The sequence below is a fragment of the Balearica regulorum genome, chromosome Z (assembly GCF_011004875.1).
Source record: "Balearica regulorum gibbericeps isolate bBalReg1 chromosome Z, bBalReg1.pri, whole genome shotgun sequence".
Taxonomy (NCBI): Eukaryota; Metazoa; Chordata; class Aves; order Gruiformes; family Gruidae; genus Balearica; species Balearica regulorum.
The window spans coordinates 46,710,901-46,727,756 of record NC_046220.1 but is presented as its reverse complement, the minus strand read 5'-3'; the positions used below and the strand labels follow the sequence as shown (position 1 = coordinate 46,727,756).

The 16,856-nt window shown below is 38.7% G+C and overlaps 1 protein-coding gene across 11 annotated transcripts in view; it reads left to right on the top strand.

The window, feature by feature from the left end:
- CEMIP2 (cell migration inducing hyaluronidase 2) overlaps positions 1–16,626 on the top strand; it is a 60,137-nt gene extending 43,511 nt beyond the window's left edge. For 9 of the 11 annotated variants that reach the window (XM_075741291.1, XM_075741295.1, XM_075741294.1 and 6 more), the window contains 13 exons: positions 762–850; positions 2,770–2,901; positions 3,409–3,444; positions 4,139–4,294; positions 6,945–7,122; positions 7,596–7,811; positions 8,527–8,735; positions 9,272–9,457; positions 10,621–10,840; positions 11,450–11,548; positions 12,686–12,834; positions 13,583–13,689; positions 14,412–16,626. In XM_075741291.1, coding sequence (XP_075597406.1) covers positions 762–850; positions 2,770–2,901; positions 3,409–3,444; positions 4,139–4,294; positions 6,945–7,122; positions 7,596–7,811; positions 8,527–8,735; positions 9,272–9,457; positions 10,621–10,840; positions 11,450–11,548; positions 12,686–12,834; positions 13,583–13,689; positions 14,412–14,608 — 1,974 coding nt within the window. In that variant the 3' untranslated portion in view covers positions 14,609–16,626. The remainder of the gene's footprint in view (positions 1–761; positions 851–2,769; positions 2,902–3,408; positions 3,445–4,138; positions 4,295–6,944; positions 7,123–7,595; positions 7,812–8,526; positions 8,736–9,271; positions 9,458–10,620; positions 10,841–11,449; positions 11,549–12,685; positions 12,835–13,582; positions 13,690–14,411) is intronic. The other 2 variants (XM_075741301.1, XM_075741300.1) reach the window with 1 other exon arrangement.
- Positions 16,627–16,856: the final 230 nt, after the last annotated feature.

Here is a 16,856-nt window from a genome sequence, read left to right as displayed (position 1 = left end):
ATTGGAATTAAGACATACTGAATGCAAAAGTGAATTGTAGAGAAAAAAAGTGTTTCAGCTGTATGGCTCATATTATCTTTAAACAAGGGTAGCAGTTTGTGTGCTAAAATTCCATGTTAAAAGAGCAAAGTCCACTAGCAGGTCTGGGGATCTACTTGTGTAGGAGCACTGAATTGTAATCATAATTTGAATCAGAGGTGAAAGTAGCTGCAGGTATTTCTGTATGTAATTCAAGTTAAATAACACAAATGCTTCTTTCTGCTTCTATTTTCTCAAGTAAACAATTTCATACTGTATTATTGAGTTTTAAGTTGATGATTGCTTAGACCAAAATGAACTTCAGTCATGAAGGTAGTTTAGTTTTAAAGTGAAATACAAAGCATTTTTCACAGTGGTACGTTGGGTTTTTTTTTTCCATTTGTGAGAATATTTTGAATTTACGAAAAGATTAGCTTCCAGATTTTCCAGAACAGCGTCTGGAAATAAGTGTGAAACCTCAAATAGTTAGATGTTGTGAAAGAAATCTGAAATGAACTTTAATAATTTTCCGTTACTTTTTATTATCCCAACCACTTCTTTGCCCAAATTAGCATAGACAGATGCTGTTTTTCCCTTGTACAATATGTCGATTAAGGCCAAGCTGAAAGACCTAAGACTTTCTAATACATGTATTGAATGCAATGTAAAGTTTAAATTTTAGAAATGTAGTGTTTGCTGTATCTTTAGTTTTGTATAGTATGAATTTTCTCTCTTTGTTTCAGGCTGGTTTGTTCATTGATAAGGGTGTTAAAACAACTAATGCTAGCATTGATGATCCCAGAGAATATCTTTGTTTGGACAACAATGCAAGGTAAAGGATATTGTCTTTCAAGTGAGTGAAAAATGGCAAAGTTCTGAGATTGCTCTGACATTCACGTGAGGAAAAACATTTCTAAACCAGTGTAATTATTTATAAATAATAACTGAACAATAAGTTCACATATATATCCTTTTCCTTCATTTGTTCTTCTCTTTTGGGAACAACAGAGCATGGTGTGCCTTACAGGAGTTGGCTATTTCTTTTGAGCCCTTGCTCAGGGTAGTTTTCAGCCTCCTAGAAGACATAATTTTAAACAGGCTGTACTGTCACGCTTACAATATTTTCTGGAATTGCTGCTAAAAGTAAAGTCTTACTTTTAAAATCCACTCTTCTGATTTATGAGTTGGTTTTAAATAATTGTTATAAAATGGCTTAATAGAGCCAAGTAATACATCCACTTCCCTTTCCTACTGCTGAATGCTTCCTGCTGCACCTTCTAGACTTGGAGATCATAGCTCAGCGGTACAGTTTTACTGATGGCTATTTGCAGAGATAGTACAATCAACCATATTTTCTTTAGTTTACAAAGTGAGAGAAAATAATGGAGAGTCTAGGAGAATTCCAGGTTATACTGTGCCTGGTTAGTCTTTTCCTGAACTTCAAATAAAATAGCCTGGGATACTGGTCAAATGACAATATTTGATAACCATATCCATCGATGTTTTATTGTAACAACTAAGCATTAGCACTGAAAATACAGTTCATAAGATTATTTCTGATTGACTTGTGTTTAGGATGAGGATAGTTAAGTGATAGTTGCAGATATAGAGAGAAAAGTTCCCAATTTTGGTGGTACTTGATACTTCATGATTTGGACTCGCTGGTTCAAAGTTTTGACAGAAAACCCATATAACCCTTCTGGATTACCTCAGTCATAACAGGTAGTCAAGAGGAACATATGAGGGGCAAAATGCCCTGTGAGAACCTGGATGGTGTTGACAGGGCATCAACAGAGGATGTGAGAAACTCGGTCCATGAGATGGCATTCATGTTTCACAGCAGCCAAAGAAGTATGAGGCCACTAATCATTGTACATGGAACCAAACTGGAGGGTTTTAAACGTTAATTGAGGAGCCTGAGACTGTCAAAAACATTCACCCGCTCTCCCCTTCCTCCCCTGGTGGGCACAGGGCAGATGCAAATTAGAGTATAAGGTGATTGGGTCAAGGGGTGTATGTATCTTTACCTGCTCAAAATGTATTTTTAAAATATTTTTTTAATAATAATATTTTGTTAATTTTCTCTGGGATCTTGGGGATAATCAAGTGAAAGATTCCACCAGTCTTTAATCAGGTTGTTTCTTCCTGTTGTCTAAAATAGATTCCAGCCATAGCTTACCATATGAGACCATGTTAGTAGCAATGCAGAGTGTCTGGGTTGGTATAGAAAAATCTCAGGTGTGCTCAGAGAAGGAGCACTCCTCAACATCAGAAGAGTTTGAAGGATTTGAAGGAGCAGTTACACAAGCCTCCAACCTTTTTTGTGTAGTGTGTGTCAGCCCTGTGTATCCTTCGAAGCAGCTTTAATTCCCTCTATCAAACTTACACATTAATGCTGCAATGCAAGTGGGAAGAGACTGCTTTGGGGAGGGCAAGAAGAAAAAGCAGGGCATAAAAGGAGGTGAGGTTTAGCTGAAGAAACTCAGGGAGATTGAGCAAAAGCCGTGAGAGTTACTGGAAAAGAGTTTTATGTTCCTGCTTCGTTATACCCTGAAGACACTTTCCCAGAAATAGAGAGCTAGAAATGCACCTGGTTTTGGCCTCTGTCATTCCAAACAGGAAGCAGAGTTGATTTTGCCCATCAGATGAGCATGAGTGTTTATCTTTCAGGCTCTCTCAGCTTGACATATGTCATATGTAAAACAAACAGTATTCTTACGTTGAGTTTTTGGGGGGTTTTATTTGTCCCAGGTTTCGACCTCATCAAGATGCAGACCCTGAAAAGCCGCGAGTTGCTGCCCTGATTGACAGATTAATCTCTTTCAAAAACAATGATCATGGTGCCTGGGTCAGGGGAGGGGATATCCTCATTCAAAACTCTGGGTAGGTATCCAGAAGCAAACAGATGCAAGTTGTTAAGAAGTTTCCCCTGAAGCTTTGTTTATGAAAGTGCATTACAACGCGGTTATAGGAGAAGATTGATGTGTAACTCAAGGAACTTCTCAATATCTTGAACCACTTTCACACCTTCTTGCTATTTTAAATAAAGCAAATTTATATATAATTAGATGAGAACCTGCCTTAAATGGCAAAAAGAAAGTATGTAATAAAAAGTAGTCTAAAAGTTGGTAAAGACAGTGAATTTACACTGAGTTATCTGTGCTTCCCTGAAGCTGTTATGTTGCTTTTTAAAATATATAGAAAATGACTTGATTTTTTTTAACAGCAACAATTTTATAAGAATTATTAAACCACCAGTGTGTGGTGGTTCTAAATTCCATTAATAGAAAAAATCAGGCTTTCTTCATTGCATAGCAGGATATGTTCTTACCATAGCTTTATTATAGGATAATCTAGAAAACATGACTGAAGTTTTGAACTTTCTTTTAGGTTTGCAGACAATGGAATAGGTTTGACATTTGCTAGGTGAGTACTTTGTTCATCACTTCTGGTTTTTATTGCCTAGAAGCTTAGAAAATACTCATCCATCTACTAAAATTAATAGGTATACTTTCATAAGGCTATAATTTCATTTTTGGGCCTGGTTCTATTTCCAGTGGTGCAGATGATGTTGTAAAGGCTGTACACTAACAGAGCTGCCAAAGGTTGCGCTTTAATACAACCACAATTTGCTGTCTCTTCAGCAGAAGGGCTGTGTTTATCCAGTTATTTTTGGTATTGTATGATTCCTTAGGCAGTTTTCATTTTCCTCCTGAACAGTTAAAAGTGAGTAATGGAAGGGAAAAGGGCATGAGCATTTAGAGGGGGACAGAGCCTCTTTCTAATCCAAAAAAGAATCAAGTAACTTAAGTAGTAAGCCAAAATTGCGGCTGTTTAGGTTATGATAAACTGGTTCTAGGATTGCAAAAGTGGGCTGTTAAAGAAAGAGTGCTGCACTACAAAGGGAGGTAGAAAATTTAATGCTCAGCTCTCTGCTGGTGTTTCAAACAGCCTGTAGTACCATTAATTATTAAATTTATTGTTCTGTGTATTGTGAATGAAGTCTAGACTGCTCTGCTTTAGGAGGACTGTTACAGAAGTAAAAGCAGGACTATGCCTCGGTGTGTTCAATTGCTGGAGAGTCTTGGCTAAAAGCTTATTTCTGACCTTGCTTTGATAGTGATGGGAGCTTCCCAAATGATGAAGGTGCCAGCCAGGAGGTATCTGAGTCACTGTTCATAGGTGAGAGCAAGAATTATGGGTTTCCAGGGGGCCAAAATAAATATGCAGGAACTGGAGGAATAGACAACAAGACGCGCACTCTGCCTAGAAATCGGTAAGTATGTTATGAGTGAAGTTAAGAGTGTTATTTGCAAAGTTAGTTTTCATCTGATGCCAACAAAGATTGCTTTTCTGTAGTGATTTAAGTTATCCTTCTTTAATGAAACTTTAGTCTTAAACAACATTCTATGATTCTATGATTAACATTTGGGCCTGGAAGAAAGAAAGAAAAAGCTTTTTAGTAAAAGGATTTCAAGGGTCAATTTAGGACTGGAGACTACAGTCTGTCTGTGACAAATCCCAATCTCTGACCATTATCTCTTTCTTTTCATGAATCATAGAATGGTTTGGGTTAGAAGGGACCTCAAAGATCATCTAGTTCTAACCCCCCCTGCCATGGGCAGGGACACCCTCCACTAGACCAGGTTGCCCAAAGCCCCATCCAACCTGGCCTTGAACACTTCTAGGGATGGGGCATCCACAACCTCTTTGGGCAACCTGTTCCAGTGCCTCACCACCCTCACAGTAAAGAATTTCTTCCTAACATCTACTCTAAATCGACCCTCCTTCAGCTTAAACCCATTACCCCTTGTCCTGTCACTACACTCCCTGATAAACAGTCCCTCACCAGCTTTCCTGTAGGCCCCTTCAGATACTGGAAGGCTGCAATTAGATCTCCCTGGAGCCACCTTTTCTCCAGGCTGAACAAGCCCAACTCTCTCAGCCTGTCCTCATAGTAGAGGTGCTCCATCCCTCTGATCAGCTTTGTGGCCCTCCTCTGGACTCGCTCCAACAGCTCTGTCTCTTTCTTGTACTGGGGCCCCCAGAGCTGGACGCAGTACTCCAGGTGGGGCCTCACAAGAGCGGAGTAGAGGGGCAGGATCACCACCCTTGACCTGCTGGTCTCTCTGACTTGCTGTGATGCTTGTTTAACATAGTGCCAACTCCTACTCTTGCCACAGAATAGGAAAGAAGGGTGAGGTAGGACTAGTTTGCCTTGGGTTTTTTGCTGCTTAGCTATTTAGAGGGAAGAAGTTAATGTGGTGGTGATACGAGGTATTCAGTCTAGTTGAGCAGAATCACAGAGCAATTGAGGTTGGAGAGAACCTCTGGAGATCATCTTGTCCAACTCCCCTTCTCAAGGAGGGCCACCTAGAACTGGTTGTCCAGGACCACGTTCAGGTAGCATTAGAATATCTCCAAGGATGGGGACTCTGCAGCCTCCCCAGGGTAACCTTTGGCAGTGCTCAGTCACCCTCACAGCAAAAAAAAGTTTCTTTTTACGTTCAGGAGGAACCTTCTGTTTTTCAGCCTATGCCCATTGCCTCTGGTCCTCTTACTGGGCACCACTGGAAAGAGCCTGGCTCTGACTTTTTTGCACCCTCCTTTCAGAGATTCTTATACATTGAGATTCCTGCCTGAACCTTCTCTGCTCCAGGCTGAAGCGTCTGAGGTCTCCCAGTGTGTCCTCCTATGGGAGATGCTTCAGTCACTTAATCATCTTTGTGACCCTTCATTGGACTCTCTGCAGTAGCTCCATGTCTGTCTTGTACTTGGAACAAGCACTCTAGGTGTGACTTCACCAGTGCTGAATAGATAGAAGGATCACAACGCTCAGTCTGCTGGCAACATTTCTCCCAGTGCAGCCCAGCATACCATTTGCCTCTTTGCAAGGGCACATTGTTGGCTTGTGGTCAACTTGGTTTCCACCAGGACTCGTAAGTCCTTTACACTGGCACAAAGGGTTGTTCCTCCCTAGGTGCAGGACTTTGCATTTCCCCATGTTGAACTTCATGAGGTTCCCATCTTGCCATTTCTCCAATCTGTCAAGGTCTATATGGATTGCACACAACCTTCAGTTGCTCCTTGCAGCTTCATATCCTCTGCAAACTTGCTGAGACTATACTCAGCCCTATCATCTGGATCATTAATGAAGATGTTGAACAAGATTGGACCCAGTATTGACCCCTGGGGTGCACCACTAGTTACTGGCTTCCAAGTAGACTTCATGCCATCACCCTCTGGGCCCAACCATTCAGCTAGTTTTCAGTCCACCTCACTGTCCTCTCATCCAGCCCATACTTCATGAGGATCTTAATGGAACACAACGTCAAAAACTTTACTGAAGTTTAGATAGACCATGTCCACTGCTCTACCCTCAGCTACCAGGCCAGTCATTTCATCACAGAAGTTTATCAAATTGGTCAAGCATGACTGCTTCTTGATGAGTCTATGCTGATTACTCCTTTGTCCTTTATGTGCCTTGAGATAGTTTCCAGGATTAGCTGCTCTATCACCTTCGCAGGGATCAAGCTGAGCCTTACCAGCCTGCTGTTCCCTAGTGTTCCTTCTTGAAGTTAGAAGTGACATTTGCTTTCCACCAGTCTACAGGCACTTCTCCCAGTTGCTGTGATCAATCAAAGAGCAGGTGCTACTGATTTCCTGCTGTGTTTCCCATATTGGGAAAGGGGCACATTTGTGAATAGACAGTAATAGTTTTTCTAACAGGACAATTCAAAAGAATGGGGGATTTTTTTTACTCATTAGATAAGTGCAGAAACAAGATTTCCATTACTAAGATATAGCCTGCCTGTTGTTCTCTTAGTGTTGCTTTCTTGGTTCCTCTGAGAGGAAATGAGTTTGACATTTAGGTTTATCATGGATTTTTTTTACAGGATGCTATAAATATTTGCTTGCATTGACAGGACGTTTCCAATCAGAGGCTTTCAAATTTATGATGGACCTATTCACCTTACCAAGTGTACATTCAAAAACTTTGTGCCAACTCCAGACAGATTTACCAGTGCAGTTGGATTCTTGATGAAAAATCCATGGCAGATGACACCAAAAAACAACATTTCTCTTGTGAAGTTTGGTCCAAATGTAAGTTTATTACAAGTTTTCTTGTATTCTTGCAAATGGCTTTCTTTGCTTCTTGATGTATTTAAAATAAACATCTAAGGGCCCTAGGTCATCTTTTCCATACATCCTTACTCCAGAGTCTCTCTCATGGTTGGAAGTCACCCAAGGTGTATCCTTTGTCTGCCAAGGAGAAAATAATGCCAAGGAAGATGTAGGATGTTTTAATAGTGATCTCTTTCATGCCTAATGGTAAAGCTGAAAGGAGATTTCTGTAAGGTTTGGTATATCCTTAGTAGTGAATTTTCAGTTGCAAACATTAACACTATTTGGAATCAAGAGCTGGCCTGAGCCAGCCATTACTAAAAATGTCTGTTTTGCAAGATTCCACTATCCTTGCCATAAGGCTTTTAATCAACTTTGTCAAATTCCTGTAAGCAAGTGTTAGTGGGTGCTTTGCTTGGGGTAAAAAATAATATTTTAATTGTTGTTGCCAGGTTTCTTTGAAAGCCTTCTTTGGAAAACCTGGTCCCTGGTTTGAAGAAGGAGATCTGGATGGTGACAAGAACTCAATATTCCATGATCTAGATGGTTCAGTGACTGACTACAGAGATACCTATGTGGGCAGAATGGATAACTACTTGATTCAACATCCCAAATGCATTAATATTACAGAATGGAATGGAGTGGTTTGCAGTGGGACCTATGCACAGGCTAGTACTCTTGTAGTTTTCTGTTTGGGGCAAATCTACAATATGAACAACTTGTGGGGGCAAGGGAAGTGTAAGAACTACAAAACTACATAATTTTTTATTTAAAAATTGACGCTTTAAACATACTTTTATGCATATTATGCTTTTCAGCTATTTGTGTATGTCATGTTCCCTTCAGCAAGCAAACTGTGAGTTGCTGCAAGGTAAAACAAAATGTGTATGCATGCCAGGAGTTCTGTGTTGCAGCCCTATCTGCTAAAACATTTTTGTATTGGAGGTGTTTTCTTCCACTGGAGTTCTGTCTTTTTTTTTTTTTTTTTTTAAAAGAGTGGGTTTTAAGGGGATTTTATTCTTTCTTTTTTTTTTTTTTTTTTTTTTTTTAAAATGGAGATACTAAATACCACCTTCTGAATACAAATCTCACATAGGTGTCATTTTCATTCTGGTTCCTATTCTCTATGAGTTTGGCCAGGTACCATAGCTGATTCTATATATATTTTTTTTTCCCCTCTCTCCCCTTTTTTGGTCTGTAAAATGAGCAAAATCTACAACAGTTTTTTCAAATAGGGCTCTCCTTCATGAGATATTTGTGTATTGCATAATTCGGAATGTCAGATTGCAGCGTTTTGGCTAATAAGGTAATTCTTCACTATTTCATTTCCTTTTGCACAGTGTCCAAATCCTTCCTCTTTTCATCCTTTTTAATATCATGTAGGTTTATGTCCAAACCTGGAATGGACAGAATCTTTCCATGACTATCATACGAGATGAGTACCCTGCCAATCCCATGCTTCTTCGAGGTATTAATCAGAGAGCTGTCTTTCAGCAATACCAGCCAGTAGTGATGCTCCAAAAGGGCTACACAATACATTGGAATGGAAAAGCTCCAAATGTCACCTATCTTTATCTCATTAACTTCAACAAGTATGTTTACTTTCTTTCATGTCACTCATCCATAAGGCACTACTGAAGTAATGCCCTGCAGAATTAGCATGCTTGAGAGTTTGCAGCCATCAGTAAGACTGGATCTTGGGTTGGGTTTTTTGGGGGTGGGGGAATTACAAATACTAAAGTATGAGAAGCAAAAGATTAAGCAATAGACCTGGATCTAAAGTTAAGCTTTTGTCCAGTACAGTGTCTTCAAGGAAAATCCTTTGGAGAATAAAATGTGCAAATAGTAAAGTTGAACAGAATTGCAGTTGAATAGTTTAGCATATTTGATTTTATTGTCAGATACACTTATTAAAGGTCTAAAGTATAAAATCACATATATCCTTAGAGTATCAAAGTTACTATAACATAATGAAACAGTTTTTGTAGAGAGAGGAAGAAGGATCTTCTGGTTGAGGGTGTGGGAGCTTTTTGTGTTCCTGTTACTTTTTTTCCCAAGTGATCTGTTTGCTGGGCATTGTTATCTAAACAGTTCCTATGGTGAATCATACATTTTATTTTCTTTTCAGGAATGACTGGATTCGTGTTGGTCTTTGTTATCAACCAAATACAGATTTTAATATAGTATTGGAAACCTTTCAAAGGCGATCATCTGCTCTGTCAAGCAAGGTAGAGCGCTACATGCCTGTATCTTCAATGATGGAGCTTGAAAAGAATCGATCAGACAAGAAGTTTTACTTTGACAACAGTACTGGGTAACTCCTTGTAACTTGACCCTATTGGAAGATGTTGTTTAACCTTAAAATGTCCATTCTTATAGTGTTAAAAGCAACTGATTGAGACACCTGCATAAGAGGAAAGCTGCTGCGAAAGAGCTCAAAGCCTATTTGAAAGAATACCTTATGTGACTTTGAATCTCCGAAATACAATGGTTGTCATGGAAATACTTTTCCAAGACCACCACAGTTGCCACAGATATTTCCTACCCTGTGCCTGGGGAAAATGTGGTGTCTTGTGTGCTACAGAACAGTGTCTTTTAGGAAGTACCTTCTAAGTCTTCAAAGAAAATTTGTGCCTTCTTGTTAAAAAATTCTAGAAATTTCCAAGAAGTTTTCTGTTCCAAGACATTTTAAGAATGTATTTCTGAAAATCCTAATCTGTTTTCATCCTTCTCGAAAGTACTTAAAACTCCTAGTCTCTCTCAAAATTACTTCAGACAGAGATCCTTCTGAGAGGTTTAAGATATGGTCAACTTTGAGTAAAATAAGTCCTTCATACATCACTTGGGTGTTTTGCAAATGTTGATGTTTATTTTATAATTTTATCTCTTATTTATTTTGTTCCCTTATCTGCTTCTTTGTCTGTCTGTAGTGAATGTAGCTTTTGAAAAGACATTTATGTTTCTTTTGTCTAAGAGCTACAGTGATAACAGTCAAATATATAATAGAAGAATTACCAGTCTCTGTGTACTGTGAACATTAATGACCACTACCCCCTAAATTGCATTTCCAGGCATTTGCAACAGTACAATTACATTGTCTGGTGCTGGTGGGTGAAGTTGTATATCTAAACAGTTACTTCTGGGTATCTGCAAAGATCTATGATCAAAGAAAATATTTGTGCTCTCCAGTTTGTTTTTTGTTTCCTGCAAGCCACTGATTTGAGGAGTGGCTGTTCTTTTCAAAGCATATGCATTCATACTGATGTCTCCTTTAATTGTTTGTAATTTCAGATATGTCAGTAGAGACTTCCTAACTCTAGTAAACTGTAGATATTTTGAGGACATTTGAACAATGGTGCAGAAGTGAATGCAGTAGTTCCTCTGCTTCTGAAAATCATGAAATATAGCTGTTAAGGTTTAACATAAATATGTATCTTCCCAGCAACTGATCTAGATTCTCTTCCCCCTTTTGTGCAGATTACTGTTTTTATTTCTCCAAGCCAAATATAATAGGGATGGTCACAGTTATTGCTCATCTCAGGGATGTGAAAGGATCAAGATTGTGACCAAAGATTCAACAAAAGGGATCAGTAACTGCATGGCAAAAGCTTACCCAAAGTACTACCAAGCACCAACCATCATAAAGCGAATGCCAGTAAAAACTACTGTACCATGTACAAAATGCGGCACAACTCAGGTAAAACAAAACAAGCAAAAACTTTCATGAACTGTTTAGTTGGTGTTGCTGTCTACTCACTTTAAGGCAGAATTTCAGTCTTTCAGCACAGAATACTGCACCTACCAGTTTGCAATGGTCACACCATCAATCTCCTGTACGCTAGAAGGTGGGGAGTCCCTTGTAACACAAAGGTTTCACTTTTTGTTCTTTGAAAAGTACTGCTTCCCCTTACTCTTGAGTGCTATAGAGAAGGGACATAGGTAGATCTGATGTCTTGTACTACAGTATTGTCTGTACTCTAAGTAGTAGGATAGCTTTGCTGCAGAGATCTGTATGGTATTGGCCAACCTTCTCTCTTCTTTTTTGGATCTTTGCTTATTAGCATGACCTTGAAATTGCATTATCCGTTTTAGCTATATAAGCTGAGAAGAATACTGAAAGTAAGGAATAAAATGTGTTACAGTATACATAATGATATTTATGAGCATTGCTAGTACATAAATAATGTCACTGACAAATGGATGCATTTGCTTTGGAGCATGGGCAGTCTGTTGTAAATTGTCTGGCATGATAAAGTGTTGAAGACGCGTGCATATGTGTGCTTAACATGTTTCATTTGATATCCAGATGGTATTCACCAGTGATCCTCACAAAAACTACCTCCTTGTGCAGATTAATTCATCTGGTAAAAAAGAACTAAGCAGAGGTCAGGAAGCATTTATTTCTGTAAGTATTCTTTATGGTTTTCTTTTAGCTGTCTTTCTTTTTAGCAGTTTGTACTACAACAGTTGTACAGCTCTACATAATGCTGACCTTAATTTTCTTCACTTGATTGAAAATTGTTGGTTCATAGTTTAAAAACAAAACAGTCAGAAAGCTGATGTTTTAACCTCAGAAGATGAGGCTCCAAACCTCCATTTTGTATTAAAATCCTTTCCTGCTGGAGAGAAAATTGTACCAGTAAGGGAGCGATTAAAACGTCAAATTCATGTTGAAACCTGGATGGATATGCATTTATTGATGGCTGCTTTGGGAGACAAAACACAACGAACCCAGTTTTGCACTAATTGTTTTTGTGGTAACAGATTGGTGAGGTAATGGGATGACTCATTCAAGCTATTAAGCTTTGCTAAACTCCTTCAAAATGGCAGTTACTAAAGAATCCATAGAGGGTTCTGTATTTTGTTCTGATGCAATCCCGATAAGCCTAGTGATGTAATACTGTATAAAAAGTGGTTTACTTTGACTTTTCTAATCAGATGCTGAAGGAAACTTGCATGTGATGCTGAAATCGCGTTTGCAGACATCTTCACACAACAAAGCTTAAAGTCTGTACGTGGTTTACCTTCCGCAATGTCAGTGTGCTAGCTTGGTTGAAATAATAACACTCTTGAGTTTAGACAGACAATGGCATGTGAGCAGCATAACCTTAGCAGCTGCAAACTTTTATGGGAATATGTGTGCTGTAAGAGCACTCTGTAGGAAGAAACTGTGCTGGAACTGGGCTGCTGCAGAGGCAGATTAACTGTACTATTGCCAAGAAGTCCAGGTAGTTCCGTACCTGAATTTAGGCATCCCGAAGCAGGAGCAATGCCCAAGGCAGGTAGTAAGTCACCTGAAATGTATGATCTCCCTGTAGAAGCCAGGGACTTAAGGCTCCCATGCAATTTCAGGAGTCCCACTGAAAGCCTCCCCTCAAGGGGGAAAGTGAAGACATGCAAGGGAGAAGCAAGTATTTGTAAGGAAATAGACACCACTGTGTCTAAACTAGGTGAAGGTTAAAACTGCAGTGCAATCGCTGTGTAAATCATATTAACTTAAGAACTTTTTTTTTCTTTCTTACTTTTTTCTCTTCCCATTCAGGTCAATGACGCTATGTTTCCCTTTAAGGATAATGGTATATGTATTGTTGTAGTTGATGCCTGCATTGGCACAGTGTCGGGAAACAAATTATTTTCTGGAGTAGACATTAAGCATGTAGATGGATATTTAAAATCTGAGATTCCACAAAGGTACGTGTAATGAACATTGATTTCCCATATGTCCTGTAAGCTGTAGCTCTGCTCTATAAGGAGCATTTAAATAACTATGTCTATACAGGAGCACTGAAAGTGATCAAAACATGTATCTAAGTTGAGGGACAAGGAGAAGCATAGGAGCATTTTAACAGACAATTTGGCCTTCTTTAAGAAAACAAAGCAACTCAAATTTTAAGCACTTAAATTTTTCCAGTATTGCCTGTCACCTAAAAAAGATTTATTTTTTTTGACTAAACATCATGTAGTAGCATTTCTTTGCTTAAAACAAGAATAACTTTTTGTTTAATAAGGTCACTTAAGGAGACTGACAAGAACTATGTGACAAGATATCATACTGTTCTCTCCCTCTCTAGGGCGAAAATTGTTTATCATTAAAGGAAGATAAAAAGTAACAAAAAAATCAGCATTCTAATATTCTAATTTTGGATCAATATCTAAACTTGATTTTTTTGATACAAAGTATTAAACTATACTTAAATAACACTTTCCAATGATTTTTGAAGTTAAATTTAAAAGTCAGTTTAAAAAAAAAAATTATAGGTGGATGCTTTTCTAGGTACTGCTTTCAGAGGGAGTTGGCTATTTCCATGTCATGAAATGATGCAGCATGAGTACTCTCAAGCAAGTGGGCGATGAGGCCAGCTAGCTGTAAAAGCATGTAGAAGAATATTAAGAAAACTTTGTGTTCATATCAGCTGTTGTCTCTGCACCCTTTCTGCAGGTCTATTGTTCTACTGAGTACAAGAGGTGATGTAGCAATTCCTAATAATTTATCAGAAGCCTTAATGTCCCTGGGGACAGCCAAACCGCCTTATCTTCAGAGCAATGGTTGGTGGAAATTTTGCACGTTTCTTTCACACCGCCTTGGTCTGTGTGTTTGTGTTGGCATGGTGGGATTCTCACGGGGCATGTGAAAGGATGCAGCTGGCGGAGGATGGATGCCAGTTTGCACTGGTGTGGGCTGCCTCATTGAGCTGGGGGATGGCAGCCGTTCAGCAGATGAGGCAGAAACCCCTTCCTGTTGCCCCAAAGGGCACTGTGTGAAACTTGTTGCAGGCAGAGAAGTGCCTAGCGGTTCTTTGTGGCTGTGGATTACAGAAAAAAGAGCCCCAGGCTTTTTTCCCAAAGCCTGTACTTTGTGCCTCACCCAGTGAATCTATTTTTAAACAATCTCCTGTGCCAGGCTAGTATTTCCCGTTCTAACAAATTTAAAGGTAAAGATAGTATTTTAATGGATGATCACATTATAGGCCACATGGGGTAGCTCTTGTTCACTCAGGTCCCTGGCACAAGTTCTGTCTCTGAAATCAGGTTTTATAACTGTCCTGATTGCTGTGTTTTCAAATTAAGATTTCAGAGTATTTAATACTGAATATTGAAAAAGGAAATTGCAAATCAGTATTCCCTCGTGAGGGGCATGTGGAGTGTGGATTAATGTCCTGAATAATCTGGGGGGGAGAATTTCAGAGGATTGTGCCTGCCTAACTGGTCCTGTGTTGTGCTTGGATGGGCTTGGCTGGTTCAGTAACATCGAGCTGTTTTTGTCACAGGAAGCCTGGCCTTTCTGGGCTTCAGAGGAAACTTTAAGCCATCCTGGATTACACTGTTTACCGGTCCTGCTGGGCATGGGCTCGTTCAGATAGAAAAGTATATCCCTTTACAACTGGAAGAGTATGGCTGTGCCAGAGCAATCAAAAGCCGACGGAAAGACCTCGAGCTTCTGAAGAAGGCTACACAATCTCATTAAAGACTAAGATGTACATAAAAGCTGGGGAAAAAAATGTGAACTAACTTATTTTTTAATTTATGGCATTTTAAACTATATTGTTATCCAAGTAAATCACGTTATTGTCTCAGATGTTTGCCAGCATTGACCGCTTGAATGCCAATCTGTGCACCTTCTAGTTGTACAAAATATTAAAGAATTTATTGGTATTTGTATAAACAGGTTTCAGAGATTTTTCAGATGTAAACAAGTTCCTTCTGTTTAATACTCCTTTTGTATGTAAGAGGGTGTTCATAAAAGCCTTAAATTTTTGATAACAGGTGTTGGAGTGCATCTTGGATTACTTGAAAGATTAACATAAAGTCTCCATAAACAGCTTGAATTGTTCATTATAACTTATGCATTTTCCCTCAGCTGTTTAGGTGTTTTCCTGAGGGTATATTTAGCAGTCTGTTCAGCTATGTTCTCAGTCTGCTTTCCAAGGTGTTAAAAAACAATTTCCCATATGCATGCAGCTGACTCAAGGGGTTTTAACTGCAATAAATTTTTTGGTTTGCTGCATGAAAGATGGAGAGTGGGGATTCAGAGATCCAGCCTGGGGCTGGGTGAGGATTGTGTACTGTGCAACAGAGTTTAACAAGGCTATGTGTACCAGCATGGCATACAGAGCAGAAAATTACTACCATTCTTTGGGGTCAGTGTTTACTATTCACCCCTAAATATACAGGTGTCTCTAAGAGTTACTTCAGTAAACAGTCTGGGTGTTAAGGCTTCAGGCTGGGGTACAGTGAAGCTGAGATCTTGTTAATCTCAACTTTTATGAAACTAAGCTTCTACTTTTGCGGTGGTGGGGTTTTTCTTTTTTTTTTTTTTTTTTTTTTTTTTTTAAGGCTATCCCAGCTCTAACTTTTAAGTGAATGGCAAGTGCACTCAGTTCATTCAGGCATGTTATATCTTTTGCCTTAACTTCGATTCTTTTAATATACTCATGTTGCTAATTCCTATTGACTTTATATTAGGTCTGTTTGATTTCTTTTGGTTTTGTTGCAATTATTTCACCATTTCTTTAGATAGTGTGAAAATCATTTAGAAGAACTGAGGCACAGCTGCCCTTTTTCAGGATCCTAGTCCTTGAAATAAAATTTCAGAGACTGTAAAGATGCATTTCATAATAGGGAACAATAGGTGCCATAGAGCTAAAATGTAACCTTAGTTCTAATAAAACTGACATAGTTCCTTCTTGTATATGTTCTCATTCATTCTAGCTGGTATAGTGAATATACCATTCAGAAATGATTTGTGCTTTGAATTCAAAATAGAGTGGCTGTTGGAAATTAACTATATGCCTGTCTTCTCCAAAGAAGTTGAAAAACTGTGGGGATTTTTTTTTTTTTTAGTGCTTTAAAGGAGAGGAGGCACAGTAGCAGACCTATTATTGTGTTCAATTAAAATATGCTACCTCAGTGCTACAATTATATTGCCTGGTCTAGTGTAGTTTCCTAAGTGAGAGGGGAGGGGAAAGGAACACAACACAGATGAAGTTAACAAATAGGTGACTGATGTTATTTTTATTGTAAAACCAAGCCAAATGGATGACTGTGTATTTTGCAGTTGTTTTGATGCACAGTTCTCTTTTAATGTTAAAAAAAAAAAAGGTGTTTTGTTAGGTGGAGATGTGGTAAATCTTTAGGTATAATGTTTGGTGTTACTAATGCAGGGCAATGTGATTTAAGTCCTCTGAGTGCAGTAGTCATAGTGTTTGGGGATTAAAATGGTTTTAAGACTTCCACTGTTCTGTGGGTCATGCTCAGCAGAGAAATACCGATGAGGTAGTGACCTTCAGGCTTGTGAAGTTGGCCATTATTTATGAGATTCTGCTGTTCTAAGCCATCTTGTAAAAATTGTACTTGGAAGTGTCAAGGGTATTCTGATGTAGGGTTTACTGATGGACAATTTGACCCAAAGTGTTTTCTTTTGTGTAAATTTAAACACTTGATAAATAGCATAAATAAATTTTTACATCTGACAAGGCAATAAAATCTTGGGTCTCTTCTGTTCTTGTATTAAGTAATTTTTTAATGTGTGTTGTGTAAATACTATAAACTATTTTATTTCAGACAGCACTAGACCTGTGAAGTTTATGGAGCATATCTTACATCTCATTCAGAGACAAGTTGTGAATACTGGGAAAGGAGACACTAATGGTTACTGAAGTTATGGGCCTGTCTCTAAAGTCTGCCATCTTACAGTATGCCTGAGCTGCTGAGTG